This window comes from Impatiens glandulifera, chromosome 3 (assembly GCF_907164915.1).
Source record: "Impatiens glandulifera chromosome 3, dImpGla2.1, whole genome shotgun sequence".
NCBI classification, from domain to species: domain Eukaryota; kingdom Viridiplantae; phylum Streptophyta; class Magnoliopsida; order Ericales; family Balsaminaceae; genus Impatiens; species Impatiens glandulifera.
Genome location: NC_061864.1, coordinates 12,199,405 through 12,217,150, shown reverse-complemented (window position 1 = coordinate 12,217,150; position 17,746 = coordinate 12,199,405). Strand labels below are relative to the sequence as shown.

General features: G+C 33.2%; 5 protein-coding genes across 6 annotated transcripts; 4 read left to right on the top strand and 1 right to left on the bottom strand.

Moving 5' to 3' along the window:
- Nucleotides 1-950: 950 nt before the first annotated feature.
- Nucleotides 951-3,334, top strand: LOC124931918 (F-box/kelch-repeat protein SKIP30). The gene is made up of 2 exons (XM_047472502.1): nucleotides 951-1,235; nucleotides 1,958-3,334. Exon 2 carries the CDS (start codon nucleotides 2,019-2,021, stop codon nucleotides 3,054-3,056), a length of 1,038 nt encoding a protein of 345 aa, XP_047328458.1. The 5' UTR covers nucleotides 951-1,235; nucleotides 1,958-2,018; the 3' UTR covers nucleotides 3,057-3,334.
- Nucleotides 3,335-7,682: 4,348 nt separating this feature from the next.
- Nucleotides 7,683-10,527, top strand: LOC124930699 (tRNA (guanine-N(7)-)-methyltransferase non-catalytic subunit wdr4). Its single transcript, XM_047471040.1, has 10 exons — nucleotides 7,683-7,906; nucleotides 8,138-8,302; nucleotides 8,469-8,649; nucleotides 8,922-8,978; nucleotides 9,079-9,149; nucleotides 9,246-9,324; nucleotides 9,410-9,469; nucleotides 9,583-9,686; nucleotides 9,816-9,876; nucleotides 9,951-10,527. Exons 1-10 carry the CDS (start codon nucleotides 7,767-7,769, stop codon nucleotides 10,329-10,331), a joined length of 1,299 nt encoding a protein of 432 aa, XP_047326996.1. The 5' UTR covers nucleotides 7,683-7,766; the 3' UTR covers nucleotides 10,332-10,527.
- A 773-nt stretch (nucleotides 10,528-11,300) lies between these two features.
- Nucleotides 11,301-12,406, bottom strand: LOC124933028. Of its 2 annotated transcripts, none has more exons than XM_047473749.1 (5): nucleotides 12,285-12,406; nucleotides 12,143-12,202; nucleotides 11,968-12,040; nucleotides 11,833-11,891; nucleotides 11,301-11,735 (listed from the first exon to the last, which is right to left on the bottom strand). In XM_047473749.1, the coding sequence occupies exons 2-5, from the start codon at nucleotides 12,196-12,198 to the stop codon at nucleotides 11,633-11,635; spliced, it is 291 nt and encodes a 96-aa protein (XP_047329705.1). In that variant the 5' UTR covers nucleotides 12,199-12,202; nucleotides 12,285-12,406; the 3' UTR covers nucleotides 11,301-11,632. The 2 variants fall into 2 exon arrangements, with proteins under 2 accessions (XP_047329705.1, XP_047329706.1); XM_047473750.1 differs by having other exon boundaries at nucleotides 12,280-12,298.
- Nucleotides 12,407-12,566: 160 nt separating this feature from the next.
- LOC124930837 lies at nucleotides 12,567-13,311 on the top strand. Its single transcript, XM_047471197.1, has one exon. It carries the CDS (start codon nucleotides 12,717-12,719, stop codon nucleotides 13,188-13,190), a length of 474 nt encoding a protein of 157 aa, XP_047327153.1. The 5' UTR covers nucleotides 12,567-12,716; the 3' UTR covers nucleotides 13,191-13,311.
- Nucleotides 13,312-14,093: 782 nt separating this feature from the next.
- Nucleotides 14,094-15,089, top strand: LOC124931263 (late embryogenesis abundant protein D-34-like). The gene is made up of 2 exons (XM_047471693.1): nucleotides 14,094-14,755; nucleotides 14,830-15,089. Exons 1-2 carry the CDS (start codon nucleotides 14,129-14,131, stop codon nucleotides 14,986-14,988), a joined length of 786 nt encoding a protein of 261 aa, XP_047327649.1. The 5' UTR covers nucleotides 14,094-14,128; the 3' UTR covers nucleotides 14,989-15,089.
- Nucleotides 15,090-17,746: the final 2,657 nt, after the last annotated feature.

The following is a 17,746-nucleotide window of genomic DNA, read 5'->3' as shown; positions in this document are numbered from 1 at the left end:
ACATGGTCATGTTCTTGACAAAATGCTCATAAACATGGTCATGTTCTTGACAGAATACTCCTGAACATTGTCATGTTCGAGACATAATGCTTCTCTTTAACTTTTTTTACATTTATAATTTTTTCTCTATAACTTTTTATACGATCAATTTTTTTCATATATCTCTAACTTCTTACATTTGTATATTTTTCTTTCTAACTTTTTATACGATTATTTTTTTTCCAACGTGACTTATTCTTTTTACATTTGTATAACTTTTTTTTTCCACCGTGACGGTCAGGTGAGGTCGCTGGGAGTCGATGTCCTAACATCGTCTCCCTATCATTATTCTTATTATACCCTTTAGATGATAATGATCTTTAACCAATTAATTCTTATTTAGAACCTTCTTTAAAATAATAGTGTAATATTTTACAAGTACAAATAAAATGTTTTAATTTATTATTTTAAATCATTAATATATATTAAAAATTATATAAAATAATATGAATACAACCAAAAAAAACACAATATGATAAAATAAAAAATATAAAAAGTTACAAATATATAAAAATAAGAAAAAAATACAATAATGTTATCTAACAAAAGTCAATAAATAAATATTTGAGAATAACGATTAACTTCTTACTATACCGATTTTTCGAAACGAATATATCAAGTAATGTCATTATCATTATAATAATATTATGAATAATATGAATACAACTAATATCATCATTGAAGTTTATTATTCTAAAAAACACATAAATAATTTCTCAATAATATATTATTAGTTATTCTAAAAAAATAATTCAAATATTTGTAATTTCTTGAACAATTTCTCAATAATATATTATTAGTAAATTCAATAAATATATAATTTAAAATAATAAATAATAATATAGTTGGGGTTAAGAAGCAAAGAAATGAGAGAATAGGGGTTTCAAGAAAGAAAGAAAGAAAGAGAATATCCATTGCTATTATGTCTAAATTCCATATCTGTTAATATATTCCAGTCTTAGGGTAGACGCAGTTTAACCTCGCACGCTTGAATTGCTCAAAAACATCTCCCAATTTTACGCTACTAACCATTTCTCTCTCTCTTTCTCTCTCAAATTGTTTCTTCTTCTTCTTCCAAGGAAAAAAGGGTCATCAATCGTGAATCAAAACACTAGTCTTTCCAATCGCCTCCCGCTGTTCTTTCCTCTGCACAACAACACAGGTCGTACGTAATCTGTTCTTCTTTCGTTTTACTGGTAAAGCCCTTTTCCCCCCTTTGTAATTATCCGCCCTTTTTTTTCAAGGGGAGCCAAATTTTATCATTGGATCCAACTGGGTTCGGTTCTAAAACTACGTTTTTCTCTTTGATTATCGGACCCTGAATTTCGATTTCAATTTCTTGTCCATGAATCTGACTTAATTTGTTGAAATGCGATGATTAGGCTAGATTGGCATCACATGTTGCAGGATGCGTTTTGATTTACCCGATTATTGTCTGTTTCAGAATGCTGATTCTTGGTGGTTCTTTGCAGTTTTTTTTCTTAATATATGAGATTTCTTAGATAGATTGCACTTGTTCAGTCTCAATTTCTCTCTTTTAATTGAGTAATAAAATGGGATGTTTTGATGTCAGAAACTCAGAATCTTGGTTTCTTACTGCTGTTTATAGTTTTTCTTTCTACAGAGAATAGAATTGCTTGTAAGTTTGGATTTCTTTGCAACTGCAGAAATTGTTACAAACTTTCGGATGAAAGAATAGGCTTAGATATCAAAACAGTCATGATATAATCTATCTGACTTCTCGAATTGCATTCTTGTTCTTGAATTGGATTATTATCTATCTGTTTACTCTCTTGAAGAGAAGATGCATCAAATCTTGAAAATCATTTGAATGAATAGGTTTTGTTGATGGGTTAAGTCATTCATGTTTGTGCAGGAAAGCTATTTGGTTCATTGATTTCTTTTTATGTAATTTCAGATGTGAAGAAGAAGAAGAAGAAGCAGCTTTACTATTACTACTAGAACACATAATAGTAATAATGTCTGGACTGATTGAAGGTCTACCGGATGCTGTTGCTCTGAGATGCTTAGCTAGGGTTCCACTGTTTCTACACCCGACTCTTGCACTTGTATGCAGGTCATGGAAAGCGGCAACCCGCAGCCCTGAACTATTCAAAGCCCGTCAAGAGATCAAATTTGTGGAGGATTTCTTATGCGTATCTGCCTTTGACCCGGAGAATCTCTTCCAGCTCTATGATCCTGCCCGAGATCTCTGGATGACCCTACCCGTCCTTCCCTCGAAAATCCGCCACCTCACCCACTTCGGCTTTGTCTCCACTGCCGGAAAGCTCTACGTCCTTGGCGGCGGTAGCGACGCGGTGGACCCATCAACAGGGGATCACGACGGAAGCTTCGCGACCAATGAGGTCTGGTCGTATGACTTCTTCGCCAGGAAGTGGTCCCCGCGCGCGCCTATGCAGGTCCCGCGTGCGATGTTTGCTTGCTGCGTGCTGGACGGGCAGATAGTGGTGGCGGGGGGATTCACGAGCTGTCGGAAATCGATATCTCAGGCGGAAATATACGATCCAGATAAGGATGTGTGGGTCCAGATCCCCAATCTCCACCACACGCATAACTCGGCCTGTGAGGGTGTGGTTGTACAGGGTAAGGTGCACGTGTTGCATAAGGGGCTGTCGACGGTTCAGGTTTTGGAGGATGTGAAGATGGGTTGGACAGTTAGGGAATACGGTTGGCTTCAGGGTCCTATGGCAATGGTTCGAGGGTCGCTTTATGTTATGAGCCATGGGATGATATTTAAGCAGGAAACGCAGTCTAGGAAGGTGGTGGTATCTGCATCGGAGTTTCGGAGGAGGATTGGATTTGCAATGATGGGAATTGGAGATGATGTTTACGTGTTGGGTGGGGTGATTGGGCCGGAAAGATGGAACTGGGATATTGAGAAGCTGTCGGATGTGAACGCGTTGACTATAGGGAGCGAGAGGCCCGTTTGGCGACAGTTAGCGGCCATGACCAGGTGCAGTGGCACCATTTTGGGATCGACTGAGCTGAGAATTTAGTGTCTTTGAATGAATGAACTCGAATGAGATGATGTTGGGTTATTATGACATACATCTTTTTCTTTGTTTCTTGTGGTTTTGAACTTAAAAAAAGGCATCAGCAGCAGTATCTTTTGTCTTCTGCTTCTTGTGATGAACACTTTGGATTGTAGATGATGGGACCATCTTTCTGTCTTTCTTTAGATGTTAAAACAAAAACAAAAAGGCAATTCTAATGAAATTGTTGAACGTTACCTACTATGATTAGATAGATAGATCTATTGTGGTTTATTTTTCTATTGCTATCAGAATAATCTATGATAAAACATGAAATTTGGATAAAAGTAATAGCCTGATCATTCCTATAACAAAGAAAGTAATTGAAAGGTTCCATCTTTAGTTTTTTTTTTTTTTTGGTTTGTTTGTTTTTGAAAATTGGGTTCTTCGGTCCCAATTTTTTTTTATTGAACCACTAATCTCTCAACACATTAAACATATAGTCCGCAAACATACTTAATTTAATCATAAATCCAACTTTTATTGAACCAATAATCTCTCAATATATTAAATATATAGTCCGCAAACATACTTAATTTAATCATATACATTGCGACTCGAACTCGGAATTTAAAGGAGGTTAAAAATATCCACATTTTTTGTAATGCTAGTAATTTAACATGAAATGTTCAATCTTTAGTGATTTTGTTTATATTTTAAATATAGTTTAAAATTTATTTAAAGTATTTGTAACCCCGGAAAAGTTTTTGATTTCGGGAAAACTCGAGATTCGAAAATTTTAACATCGATTTGCGTATCAGATTTTTTTTTAAATAAAATATTATTTTAAAAGATTTAAAATAATTCCGTTTTTAAAATTAATTAAAAAAAATAATTAATTTGGGTTAAATTTAAGTAATCAATTTATAATTTGAATTTTTAAAAATTTATTATTTAAATTAGTTGAAAATAATTAATTTAAAAGATTATTTATTTAAAAATAAAATCGTAATTGATTTTTTTAATTAATAAACTGACCTATGTATATAAACATATTTTAATTAGAGTTTATTTAAGTTCATAGTAGTTTAATGATACTCAGGAAAGAATTTCCGCGCTTCATCCTCCGTACTTGTTTTAAAAACGGTCTATACTTTATAAATTTGGTTTTTGAAAATCGGTTATATAACGATTTATTTAACCGATTATTTTTTCGGTCCTAGACATGCATAGGTTTTTGCAAGTTTAAAAGATTGTAGCAACAATTATTTAAATGTTGGTATATATATGTTGATGATGATGACCAGGGAGAAAAATACCTAAAGAGCATCAATTTAATTTAAAGGCATTATGGTTTAAAAATAAATCATAAACAAGTTTTTATAAAAATATTTTTTTTGGAAATATCATAAAAAAAATTTAAAATCATTTTCTATTTTTTCGAGATTTTTAGAAAATAATTTTGGTTTCCAAAATTACAAAAATAATTTTGGAATTTGAAATTTAGAACCAAATATGTCAAAGGACCAGTGTTTATGTCATGGGTTCGTTTTATCGATCTAGGATAAAAAACCTCGGTCATGGTTGAGAACCCCTCGGTCTAGGTTCGGGATCCTTGGGCATGGTGCGGAAGTCCATCGGTTGGGACGGTAAGGCCTCAGTCCTTGGCTAGAATTCTCGGTTGGGTGACAAAATTCTCGATGGGACCTCTTGATCCTAGGTGGAAGTCATTGGTCCTGGGTTTGGGAGTTCTCAATTGGGTGCGAGACTCCTCGGTCCTAAGTTTGTTTCTTAGTCGGACACCTCGGTCCTAGGTGGAAGTCACCGGTCCATGATTTAGGAGTTCTCGGTCAAGTGCAAGACTCCTCGGTCATAGGTTCAACTTCTCGGTCTGATGTAAAAATCCTCGATCCTATGAAAAACATTGATCGGACCTCTAGGTCTTGACTAAAAAGCTTCGGTCTTGGCCAAAATTTATCGGCCGAACCTCTCGGTTGGATGTCTCGGTCCTCAAGAATATTAAAATTGCAGGTTATGCAATTTTGATGGAGATCCAAGGGTTTGAGTAACTATACAAAGCTCACAAGAATATTAAAATCATCATCCCAAAATATCATTTGATATGTGATAATCAATTAAAACAGTTTATGGATAAAAATTGGGTTTTTACTTTTAAAGTTGTTTTGAAGTAAAATTTACCAATAGCTTCATCATATTTCATATACTTGATTGATAGCAAAACATAAACACTGACTATTTATTTGGACCCATTCAAGAACTTAAAAATTCTATTTTTTTTTTTATTTTTTTATTTTGATCAAACATGATCCAAACAGTTGAGAATCTTTTTAAGATGTTGTTCTTGAGAATTAGGACAATAACAGAAAACCAATTTTTTTGACTTTTTAAAATTCAAACTTTGTTTTTTTTAAGACCGATGGATCGGTCTTGGCTTTCACGGAAAGCTCATAGGATCGATTTCCAATCATTAAATTCAAGAATCAGCTTATGAAAATTGAAATATAAAAATTTTAGTTTCAAACTAGAAATATGAATTAAATGATAATTAGAAGCTTACCAAGTGTTGGAGAACATTCTTTGGACCTTAAGGAAGCTTTCTAGATGCCTAGATCCAAATTTCAGAGTCTTATGCAAAGATTTTGAAAAATTCGAAAGCTTGAAGCTTTAACGGAGGATTCTCTATAAATCTTGAGATTGAATATCTTGGCTTCAGAGAATTAGAATTGTTAAGGTAGGCTATTTATAGCTTCCCGAAGTTGGTTGAGGCAACCAAGTGGCTTGAATTTGGTATTTTGTCTGTTCTTTCGGTCAGTTGTCGGAATAGGCCTTAATTGGGTCTATGATGATAGGAGAAATGATCACTGTTGCGGGGTGATCATTTATCTTTCGAATTAGCCGAAATGGTTGATTGTAGGAAAAGTTTCATCTTTAAGAAATCAAAGATGGGACTTGTTCTTATCCTCTAGTGATTGCGAGGAAGAAGACAATCGGGGGATGAAACAACGTCGTTTTGGGCGAGAACGCGAACGCAGAGCGGTCCGTTGGTGTTTTGTCAGCGCGCCGTTGCGATCTAGGCATTCCGTCGCGTTTCAACTAACGAGTGTTAATTAATTCGCTACAATGCGAGTGCGCATTCCTTCAGCTGCAACGGGCGACGCAGACGCTTCCGAGACATTGGATAAAAATACAGCGGCTATCTAATGATTGTGATTTCGGCTGTAGCGATCCGAACCTTCTGGATTTCGGCTACACCCGATTACAAAATTATTTTTTTATTTAAAACCTTAACGATTTATTTGAATTTTTTTTTACCCATTTGAATTTAATTTTAATATTGATAAAATACATAAAATATTAAAATAAATATGACAAATATTTTGCCAATTTATTTTATTTTATATATTTTTTGATTAAATAAATAATTTTTAAGGATAAAATATGTATCATATTTCATCCTAAATTATTTATTTTAATTCTTTGATTTTTCTAAAATTATTTTGAGATAGAAAGAGCATAATATTTATTTTAAAATAATTTTATTTATTTTAATTGGACATTACATTAGATTATTAATGCTTATCTAATTAAATTATTTTTTTATTATAATTATGAGATATTTAACCTAGAATATGAAGAGTAATGAATTTTGTTATAATACTAGTTGAACAAAATAATAATTATTATTATTTTTTATAATGAAAAAACAATTAATCAATTTTAAAACACTTTTTGACATTGTTTTTATATCTAATTGCAGATATTTAGAAAAAAAATAAATAAAATCAGTTAAATAAAGTAGAAACTAAATTTAATCATAAACAAATTCAAAATTTTATTTTAAACCTAGATAAATTAATAAGTTCGATTAATTAATAAATTTTTATAGTCCCAACTCGAACCATTAAGATAAATTAATAATTCGTTAAATTTATAAGATAATATATTTTTCCCAACTCAAACTATTAAGATAAATTAATAATTCGTTAAATTTATAAGATAATATATTTTTATTAATACATATAAGTCCGTCCCATCCCATGTATTTTTATAATAAAATTATAATGTAATTTGCTTACTTTTGTACCTCATCTTGAATACTTTTTAATACATTGTGAAATTGTGGTATACTAGTTCATATTGCAAGAAAAAATTATATAATATTATAATGTATACACGGTACTATAACTATATACAAATACATGAATTTATTTATTTAATTATTATTTATATTTATAAACTTAATTTAAATTTGTGAATGAATTATGTTTAATAATATTTATAAATATATTTAATTTATTTAAATTAATGCATTTATAATTTAATTACTTTTAAGAATTTATTTAATTTACTAAATTTAATGAATATCTAGATAAATTAATAATTTATCAATTTATCAATTAATTAATAAATTAATAATTTATATTAATATTTCAATTAATTAATAATTTTTTAAATTTCAAGGGTATTAATTTATTGAGTATAAGATAAGATATGTTTAAATATTTGTAAAAAGAGGCCAATAATATGTTTTCAAGGGTCATCAATTTTCAATATCCTATCCAAAAAACAAAACAAAAAAAAATAAAAAATACTTGTCACTTCAGAGGGCATTGGAACTAAAAGTCAGCCGTAACTTCAACTTAAAACTCTAAAACCTCCAAACTCCAAAACCCTAGAGAGAGAGAGTTTCAGATTTCGAATTCATCACAGTTGATGGCAATGGAGCAAGCGACAATTGAGGAGGGAGATATGAACCAGGATATGGAGGTCGCCCCAGCTTTAATTGCTGTTCATTCGAACCAGAAGTCTGTTTCTGTGGCCGTCGGTTGTGATCTTCGCGTCTTTGATCTCGAGTACGTTTTTTCTTTTCCTAATCTTGAGATAATTGTTTGAATACTGATTATCCATGTCTTAAAGTGAAGAAAAGGTCCTGCTTTACTCAAAATAGCAATAAATTGTTGGTTTTTGAACGAACTCTGTTGACTATTGCTACTAACTCAATGGCTTTTAATGATTGATCATTCGAAATCGTTCATTTACCAATGCGAATTTGATTGATTGGCTATTCTGTTGTTTATCAACAGAAACCGGTGTTCTGTTAAACTGGTTGATGATTCAGCGAATTCATTCCATAAGGGTTCAATAAGAGCCATCCGATATAGTGCAAGTGGAAAGCTTTTTGTGTCTGCTGGAGATGACAAGCTTGTAAAAATTTGGGATTCTGATACTTGGCACTGCATTTGTACCATGTAAGTTTTTGCTGAAAATTAACATTTAGTTTGGTTTACAGTTTACTATTCCAATCGGGTTTTGTTTATTAAGATGTGGTCGTCTATTATTTGAATGACCTTGTTTCATGGTTTCTATCTGTTCGTTTGTTGTATTGAACTTTGAATGTTATTATGAATGTAACAGATTGTCAGAGAAGAGAGTAACATCAGTTGCTTTAACCAATGACGATTCATTTGTTTGTTTTGCTGATAAATTCGGCATTGTTTGGGCTGTAAATCTGGACGAACATCGCCATGGTCAGGCTGTGGAAATTAAGAAAGCAGCTCCCATTCTATCCCACTATTGTAGCATCATTACAAGTCTGGTATGCTTTTCATTTTTGTGTGGAGAAAATACAAGTTGACAGTCTTGCAGCACTTGTTATACCCTAATTTTAGATGTAGTTCTAAGAATAATTTAGAGTTTAACATGAAATAGAATTGAATTAACTTTAATTTTTCTCATTTATTACCATCTTAAATGAAAATCTAGTAATTAATTTAATTTTGTTATTAGACAAGCTTAGCACAAAGTAATGAATATTGAATAAGTTTGAAACCTTTATCATTGTTGATCACTTGTCTGAATTTTATGCAGGAATTCTCTCCAGATGGGCGGTTTATTATTAGTGCTGACCGTGATTCTAAGATTCGAGTAATTGGCTAGCCTGCAAATATATATACATATTTAAACTATTGTTCGAATGTTTTGTTTTGTAGTTAAACCTTTTCGTCAATCTTCTTTTTGGCTGTAGGTAACTGTATTTCCAAAGAATCCATTAAAGGGAGCCAATGAGATACAAAGTTATTGCCTCGGCCACACACAGTAAGTTAGTTTTTGGCTTAAAATATTAGTATTTTCATGAGACAACATTAAGATCATATGTGTGTATCACCAAAGGAGAATTTTTTTCTGTAACAGGTTTGTTTCCTGCCTTTCCTTCATCTACACCACAGAAAGCCCAGACGGGATTCTGGTTTCTGGAAGTGGTGATTCAACAGTTAGTAAAGCATACACATTTGAACTTATTGTGGTTCATAGACATGGAAGGAATGAATCGTTATAACGTCTTTGTAAATTTGCAGGTTCGAGCCTGGGATATTTTAACCGGATCTCTTCTTGCTACCTTTGATGTTGGAGCAGAGGTAGCTGTGTTTTTTTTTGTTGCTTTTTTCCCGTTTGACACTAAAAGACCAAAAAGAGTAAAGTTTGAATGTCTTTCCCTTGCACTTTGAACTTACCCTAAGCTTTCTTGAAGGCAGGACTTGTAGATTCTAACAAAAGCGAAGATGAATGCATCTTGGCCATTAACGACCTATGTGCTGTTCCCAATAGTTCATTGGTTGCGATTTCCATCCAAAGGCAAGTTTCTAACCATGTTCCTGTTTTTTTTTGGGAAAACAGCAAATAATTTATTAATAATCCAATTTTTTTTTTAGAGATCTTACTAATGAGAGCACATTGGTTTCATATCTTATTTAATTTCTACAGTTTTTCGGGCATTGTATTGTTGAGCTACAACATTTCAGGCAGATCATTTTCACTTGCAAAGGTAAAACAGAATCATCACCCATTTTCCTTTCACCAAATTTTAAATCTTTCGATTCTAAATTTGTATTGTTACAGGTGATTCCTGTATCAGAACAGGCCTTTGTTCCTACAAGCTTAGGAATAAGTTGTTCGGACACTTTGTGGATGGTTTCAGGAATATCTAATATGCAAGGTGGTGTTGGGTCATCTTGCTTGGCCCGTGTAAGGGTAATATCGGGATTAAGCATAAAAAGCGAAGGAGATTCTTCGGGTGCTGTTGTGTTGGAGGATAAAGATGTTCCAGGAGGAGTTGAGGCAGTTGAGAAGCTGCAGGATAAGTTAAGAATTGATAAGGGAATGCTCCAAGAGGCTTCTGAAACTCTTCAATCTGCAATGCGGAAGTTGCTGATAAAGAAGAATTACATTTTTGAGAAACGCGACTTTAGGAAGAAGAGGGGAAGAAAAAACAATAAATGAGTTTAGTATTATATCAACTTATTTTCAAAGACAAATAATATTATTATTCATTGTATCAGTTTTAGCCTAATTAGAGAAAGAGATTGCTTGATTATGTGATTTTCCTTATTATTATTATTTTTTTTCAGATTAAGAGTCATCATCTTGAACATGAGTTGACAGATAATAATATAAGTTATTGTTTACTCCCTTTTTTATATGCATTTACACCTTTCTTTCTAAAGTATTTCATAAACCATGATCCAACAACCCATGTATCAGATTACTTTGTTTGGAAATTCCCACAGCGTTTAAACAAAAATTTATTTGAAATAATTTAGAAAGAGATAATATTTTGAAATATATCAATTTCATAAAAATGAGTTTACTAATTAAGTACATTTGTATGGAGTAATTAAGTGAAGATGATCTCTTACTACTTTGGACAAGCTCTATAAATTGTAATGAAAATTAAGAGACTATTTCTTAATGGGATGTTGGTTAAATTATAAATATTTAACGGTATTAACGACAAATTAATAATGGTTTTCGAAAGTTTAGCAAGGGAATTGTTTCTGTCGTAAACTTATAAAGCAAACTAACATTCTTTCTTTGTTTTTTTATAATGTGGGGGCAACACATAAGTCTTTAACATCTGAACAGTTTCTTCATAACATGTCTAGCCTAGTAAATCTACACAATAATTGAATTCCATTTACCATGAATCTCCTGCTTTCGAATCAACAGTTAATTGTATGAATTGTGCTTTCTCTGATATTATTATTGTTTTCATCAATAATGTCTTTACTATGTGTGTTAAATGTTTCTGTTTCCTTCAATTTTAGGCTTAGTTCTGGTGTAACCAAATTTGTAATAAAAATTAAAATTTGATTGTGTTTAGCCAAAAAAGAAAAAAAAAACAAGGATTAAACATCTCTCTCTATATACAGTAAATAGGAACTAAAATGGGGAAAAACAAGAAAACATGGGAAGAGAATGATATGAATAAGGAATTTCAGAAACATAATATGAAAACAACCTTGGTATCAAAAACTTTCAGACAAGGAAATGAAACAGAACACAACATTCATTGAAGATGTTACAGATGACAGATCACCTTCATGAACTAACAATAACAGATCAACTTTTTATAGTTTTACTCAAAAGGTAGGGATGGTTGGTTCAAATCCAAGCAACAGATAATTCATGAACTAACTGATAACAATAATTATAGTGTACATTTTCTAAGCAAATGGAGAGGAGGAAACTAAACTAACAGTTGGTTGGTTCCAAAAGCAAGAAACAACATCTGTATTGTATACTCATGAACCAAACTGTTCAATTGTCTTTGTGGCCAATGTGAGATTGTCAACAAAAGAACTAAACGATGCTCGAAGAAACCTTGCTTCAGTTGCCTCAAAACGTCTGAAAATCATCAAGAAAGACAACTGAGATTAATGGATGAATGCATAAAGTAAAAAAAGATAAATAAAGGGAAGAAGAAGAAGAAGAAACCGCTCACACTGAAAGCTTTCCTTCTTGAGATACAAACATCTGCCTCTTCACTTTGTCCGGCTGAAGCTGTAGATTTTATTTATATGAGAAAACGCATTTCTGGATTATAATGAAAACCCATTTTATTTATTTATTTACTTACCTCCTTGTCAACAGCCAGTGTAGATTGAACGATTTTAGCTTTCTCCACACACTCATAATCTACTTCAAATTCACTATGGATCAAGAAAAAACATTAATTTGTATTTCATGTGACATTCAGATCAACAAGGGAAGACCAGGAGATGCAGAAAGAGACAGAGAGAGAAAGAGATTACCAGCTGAATTCCCAGTCGGAGTTAAAAGAAACATCTTTCGCTGTAACCGCATCCATTTACCTATGAAAGAGAAGTTTATTATACCTGCAACAAATGGAAGCACAAAAAGATGACCGCCAACTAGCTAGAGACAGAACCTAACTTGTTTTTTCGTAGGTGGGCTTTCGTCGGTCGGTCTCCGGTCGTTGAAATCAGGAGCTAAGATATAGAGCCTCCACGAAAATGGCGTCAGTTTTATATTCTGTTTTATTTTTTGTTTAGTATTATTATTAGGGTTGCAGCAGGCTTGCAGCTGGAGTACGAGTCGGGCCGGGTCCGGGCCGGGCGAGGGGCAGCAATTGTTATTATTGTGGTGAAAAAGGGACAATAACGGTATATTGACCTTTCTCTTATCTGCTAGCTACCAATAACAGATTCCTTTCTCTCTTTCTCTCTCTCTCTGTTCTGCAATTCCTGCGCGGCCTCTCATGGAGGATTCATCTTCATCAAATCAGGAGGAGAGAAATTAGGGTTTGAAGCAGAGAAATCCACGCCACGAAATTAATTAAGTAATTAATTAGGATCGATCGCGATCATGAAGGTTCATCCGACGCCGAAGAAGAGGAACATAACTCTGCGATACGACATCATCTCGGTGTTATCGGAAGCGAACGCCGTCTCAATCCGTCAAAAGAAACTCCGTCGACTCCCTCATATATTCGAGAAAGTCCTGGAGCTCCCTTTCCACTCGGACGCAGACGTTTCGATAGAAGAAACGGCGAATTGCTTCCGTTTCGTGGTAGAGACGACAGACGATATGACGGTGGATATAAGGGCTCAGACGATCGAGATCTATCCAGGGGTTACAAAGATTGTAATTAGAGGGGAAAACGTTGTAGATTTGTCCATGGGGGAATTGGAACTCGATATTTGGCGTTTTCGATTGCCTGAGTCGACCAGGCCTGAGTTGGCTAGCGCGGCGTTTAACGACGGCGAGTTGGTGGTGACGGTGCCAAAAGAAGTAGAAGAAGAAGAAGAAGAAGAGGCACGGATCGTTCTTGTACAGTGAACTTGAAGTGAGTACTTGTCATAATAAGTACAAATTTATGTTGTTTATGTTTACTTTCTTCAATAAATCCAAATATTAATCATAGTTTACATTGTAATGAATCATCCTTCTGTCTCTTTGCTTTGATTCTGTGTTTCATTCATGCTCATGATATTATTATTGGGTAAAACCTTAGTTACCATCAAATCAAATCAATAGAAATACCTACCCCCCTAATTCAGAATCAAGAACTTGTTTTAGATTATTATTATGTTCATCTATGACAAAGAATGGCTCTTTGGATGGGATGGGAAGAAGGAAGTGCGTTTGTCTGTATTCTTGGGTTAAACCAGGATGACCAATTCTTGATTTAAGTTTATATCATCAACAACATAGTAAGTAGTAGTAGTTATCTTGTTTGTTTCATGATGTCTTTCACTTCAACATATGTTACAACCAACCAATATCTCAAAATAAAAAAAACTTGTTATGTTTAATCCATTAATTAATACAAAGCAGGTAAAACAAACTTAAAAACTTCATATAAGGAAAAAGAGAAATATGAAATTATTCATGAGCAACTCATAATACATCATTATTGTAGAATTAATGAAGAATTTATTAGTCTTGTCCTGTCTACTACAATTTTAGGTCCATTTTGTTCATCTTGTGTTCAATAGGTGAGCAATAAACTTATTGATTGTTATACAAAATTATATCTAAAACTATACATACAACTTTTACTTAAAAATAAAATAAAATGTGTCAGTTGAGAAAATGAGAAGCCAAGCTAATGATGGTCTATTGAAACCCGACACCTGTACAAAAAAAACTTAATACAAGTGTAGTCTCAATAGAACAGACGCGTGTACATATTTCATCAAACCCAAGAAGAACTCCATAAATATAAATAAGCTACAGACCTTGATTCTGTCTGTCTGTCGGTAAATGAAGTGAAGATGTCCGGAGGAGGAGGAGGAGGAGAACCGAAACGACAAAAAACAGAGGCAGTCAAATACGGGGATATCTTCAAAAACGTCCACGGCGAGCTAGCCTACAAGCCCATAGTCCCGCGGGATGCCGCCACCATGCAGGCTGCCGAGAAAATGGTCCTGGGACAAGCTCAGAAAGGCAGTATTGCCGACGTCATGCAGTCTGTCGCCGCCATGAATGAGCTGACCGGAGCTGTCAGCCACGATGACACCACCGATGTCTCCAGAGAACACGGAGGAGTCACCATCACTGACACAACCGCAGGCGGCATCCGGGTTATTACAGAATCAATCGGTGATCAGGTTTTAGGGCAATATACTAAGCCGGCGGTGGAATTGGTAGAACCAACTGCTGTTGGAGCGGATGCTATAACTATTGGGGAAGCTCTTGAGGCTGCAGGTCGCTCTTCGTGGGACAAGCCGGTTGAAAAGAGCGACGCTGCAGCCATCAAGGCTGCAGAGATTAGGTCGGCGTCTAAGGGAACTAATGAGATCTCTCCGGATGGCATTGGCGGTGCGGCTCAGGCAGCCGCCGATCGAAACGAGAGGGCCGTTTGTGATGAGGATAAAATCAAGCTAGGCGAAATTCTAGAGGTAGAATTAACTTGTTTCAGAATTTGTTTTTTTGTAAGAAATTGTTATTAACCCTGTTATTATATGCTGGACAGAATGCTAGCTGTAAGCTAGATATGGGAGACAAAGCTGCGACCAGGGAGGACGCAGAAGTGGTGATCGCAGCAGAGATACGGAATGATCCCACGATGGCCACTCACCATTGCGGTGTTGCAGAGACAGTGGCTGCCGCGGCAAGGCTTAATACTAAGTAGGAACAAACAAACATCTTTTTCTTTTTTTTTTGTTTGTATTAGATTATAACTATGAAGGGTATAACAACAGTAATGCTAAAAACTTCAAAACTGGGTGATGATCCATTCATTATAACAAAAAAAACTTGAAACAATGTTGTAGCAATTCCCTTGAAATCCCAACAAAACTACTGTCGAAAATCATGAAACAGATTACCAAAAGACAACATAAATATGACTTGGGATTTTTTTACCGCTTCTTGGAGACACCAACTGTCTTTCCTCTGCGTCCAGTGGTCTTGGTATGTTGCCCACGCACCCTGAGGCCCCAGTAGTGACGAAGACCACGGTGATTTCTGCCCACAATACAAGAAGTTTAAAAACATTATTCTGAAATATGCTTTACAAGTTCATCAAAGCCCCCATATATAATTAAGGATAAGAAATTGAGAAATAAACCTGATCTTCTTAAGCCTCTCAAGATCATCCCTCAGCTTCATGTCAAGTCCATTTGATGTCACCTGAGAGAACTTGCCATCCTTGTAATCCTTCTTCCTGTTAAGAAACCAGTCTGGAATCTTGAACTGACGTGGGTTGGCAACAATAGTCATCAAATTGTCAATATCAGCATTTGAAAGCTCACCAGCCCTGCAAAATGTAAAATAAATCAATAAAGGGTCGTCGTGATTTATAAATTTCTTGTAGATGAGAAATTAAAAACCTTTTGTTCATATCAACATCAGCCTTCTTGCAAACGATGTTGGAAAATCTGCGGCCGATACCTTTAATGGAGGTAAGAGCAAACATGATCTTTTGCTTTCCGTCGACATTGGTGTTTTGCACACGAAGAATGTGCTGAAACTCTTCGTTCGATACCAGCGACTGTATGAATTAAGGTACTTACAATTGAAATGAATTGAAAGAGAAGCGCAAACATAAAGAAAGGAAATAAGAATGAAAAGTGAACTCGCTCACCATGGCGGAAGGAATGAAAGAGAAGCGCGGCTGAAAGAGACCAAATAAAACCCTAGTATTGAGTATATATATATATTTGGACACACAAATTAAAAATAAATTAACATAAAACTTAATTCAAATATAATTGTTATTATACTATTGCAAAAGTTAATCAGATCAATTATGAAATATTAATATTTTATATTATAATTTTAAATAATATTTGTTTGATTTGAAATTAATAATAAAGATAAAATATTTCAAATAAAATAATATTAATAATAAATAAATTCATTAGAGTTTTATAGCCTAAAATTAATTATTTTTAGAGTAGATACAACCTAGTCTCCAAAATAATTATGTATTTTAAAATCATAATATGCCCCTTATATTAATTCTTTAGGAATAAAATCTAAGTTTACACTCACTAGTTAATTTTTAACCAACATGTGAATATTTAATCTTTATTATAAAAACACATTAATTAAAATATAATACTAGGAAGGGAAAAGAATATAGTATTGTTACTTCATATTATCATATAACACACCATTTAGGTTTTATAAAAATGATTTTTGCCTGAGTTCGTAGAGCATTCTATTAAAAATCTAAGGGTTAATTATTTGAGAATTTTATATTATTTTTATCTGTAGTATTAACTGATTTTCAAATAATATTATAAAATCTATATATATATATATATATAAAAGTCAATGTAGTGTTAATGTTAAATAAGTCATTGTATTGAATTTTTATTCTATTAAATCAGTTAATTTTAAGTAATTAGATTGTTGAATCTTACTGAATTATATTTAATATTTCTTTTATTCTTTATTTTTTAAAATAAAAAACTAAGGTTATTACTTAGAGAAATTTAATATTTAATTTACAAATTAATAATTTTGAATTTAAGTGATTCGTACAAATTCTGTGGACAAATTAATTCGTAAATTAACGTCTCGTATTTAACATTGTGGTGCAAGAAGAACTTGATAACTTATATTAGTCAAGGACCTTAAGGTTAAATAATTAGATTGTTAGAATTTTACTAAATTATATATAATTATTTTTTAATTGGACGAATGGTTAGTCTGATACTCTTTGATTGGGATTTCAAACATCTTTCTTCAAATATTACAATTTTAATCTCATTACAATTAAAATTATACAAAAACGAGATTTTATAAACTATAGTTAAAATCCTTTTACAAGCATTTTCATTCTTACAAATATTTCTTTGGGCATCACCATGAGAATAAAATTTTGAAAAATAAAACTCAACTGCTAACATTTTTTTGGTTGGATCTAGAACTGCAGCTAAAGTCATCAACAAGTTGCAATCACCCCAATACTTGTCAAATTTTGTCTTCATTTTTAAAGTCAATTCTTTGATAAAAGAATCCTCATCATTTACATGCCCATCCAAGGTAGATTTTATTTTTTGAACTTCTTGAAGAAACAAATTAGAAGTGGGATATTCACTACCTGAAATGATGTGTGTTGCTGTCCAAAATTCTTTTAACAATGAGCAAATTTTTCGTGCTTTCTCCCAACCTTCTTCTGAAGGGCAACAATCGTAGAAGGGATCGCGTTCGTTAAACATTTTGAAAGCTTCTTTAAATTTGAGTGCACAACTTGGCATCTTAAATGTAGAGTTCCATCTTGTTTTGCAATCACGAATCAATTTTTGTTTTTTTAACTGTAATTGTTGGACACACTCAGTAAATTGTACACGCCTTGCTTCTGAGGCGATTAACATATTCCACGCCTTCTCAAATATCACCAATGATATCTTCAATCACTCCTAATCCATTTTGAACAC

What these genes read in the sequence shown, in the direction of transcription:
- LOC124931918 (XM_047472502.1), top strand. Translation starts at nt 2,019, where the DNA reads ATGTCTGGACTGATTGAAGGTCTACCGGATGCTGTTGCTCTGAGATGC.
- LOC124930699 (XM_047471040.1), top strand. Translation starts at nt 7,767, where the DNA reads ATGGCAATGGAGCAAGCGACAATTGAGGAGGGAGATATGAACCAGGAT. An exon ending in TATTGCCTCGGCCACACACA is followed by an intron (nt 9,150 to 9,245) that starts GTAAGTTAGTTT and finishes TTTCTGTAACAG; the next exon opens with GTTTGTTTCCTGCCTTTCCT. An exon ending in GTTGCGATTTCCATCCAAAG is followed by an intron (nt 9,687 to 9,815) that starts GCAAGTTTCTAA and finishes TAATTTCTACAG; the next exon opens with TTTTTCGGGCATTGTATTGT.
- LOC124933028 (XM_047473749.1), bottom strand. Translation starts at nt 12,198, where the DNA reads ATGGATGCGGTTACAGCGAAAGATGTTTCTTTTAACTCCGACTGGGAA. An exon ending in TCCGACTGGGAATTCAGCTG is followed by an intron (nt 12,041 to 12,142) that starts GTAATCTCTTTC and finishes CTTGATCCATAG; the next exon opens with TGAATTTGAAGTAGATTATG. An exon ending in CAAGAAGGAAAGCTTTCAGT is followed by an intron (nt 11,736 to 11,832) that starts GTGAGCGGTTTC and finishes GATGATTTTCAG; the next exon opens with ACGTTTTGAGGCAACTGAAG.
- LOC124930837 (XM_047471197.1), top strand. Translation starts at nt 12,717, where the DNA reads ATGAAGGTTCATCCGACGCCGAAGAAGAGGAACATAACTCTGCGATAC.
- LOC124931263 (XM_047471693.1), top strand. Translation starts at nt 14,129, where the DNA reads ATGTCCGGAGGAGGAGGAGGAGGAGAACCGAAACGACAAAAAACAGAG. An exon ending in AGCTAGGCGAAATTCTAGAG is followed by an intron (nt 14,756 to 14,829) that starts GTAGAATTAACT and finishes TATGCTGGACAG; the next exon opens with AATGCTAGCTGTAAGCTAGA.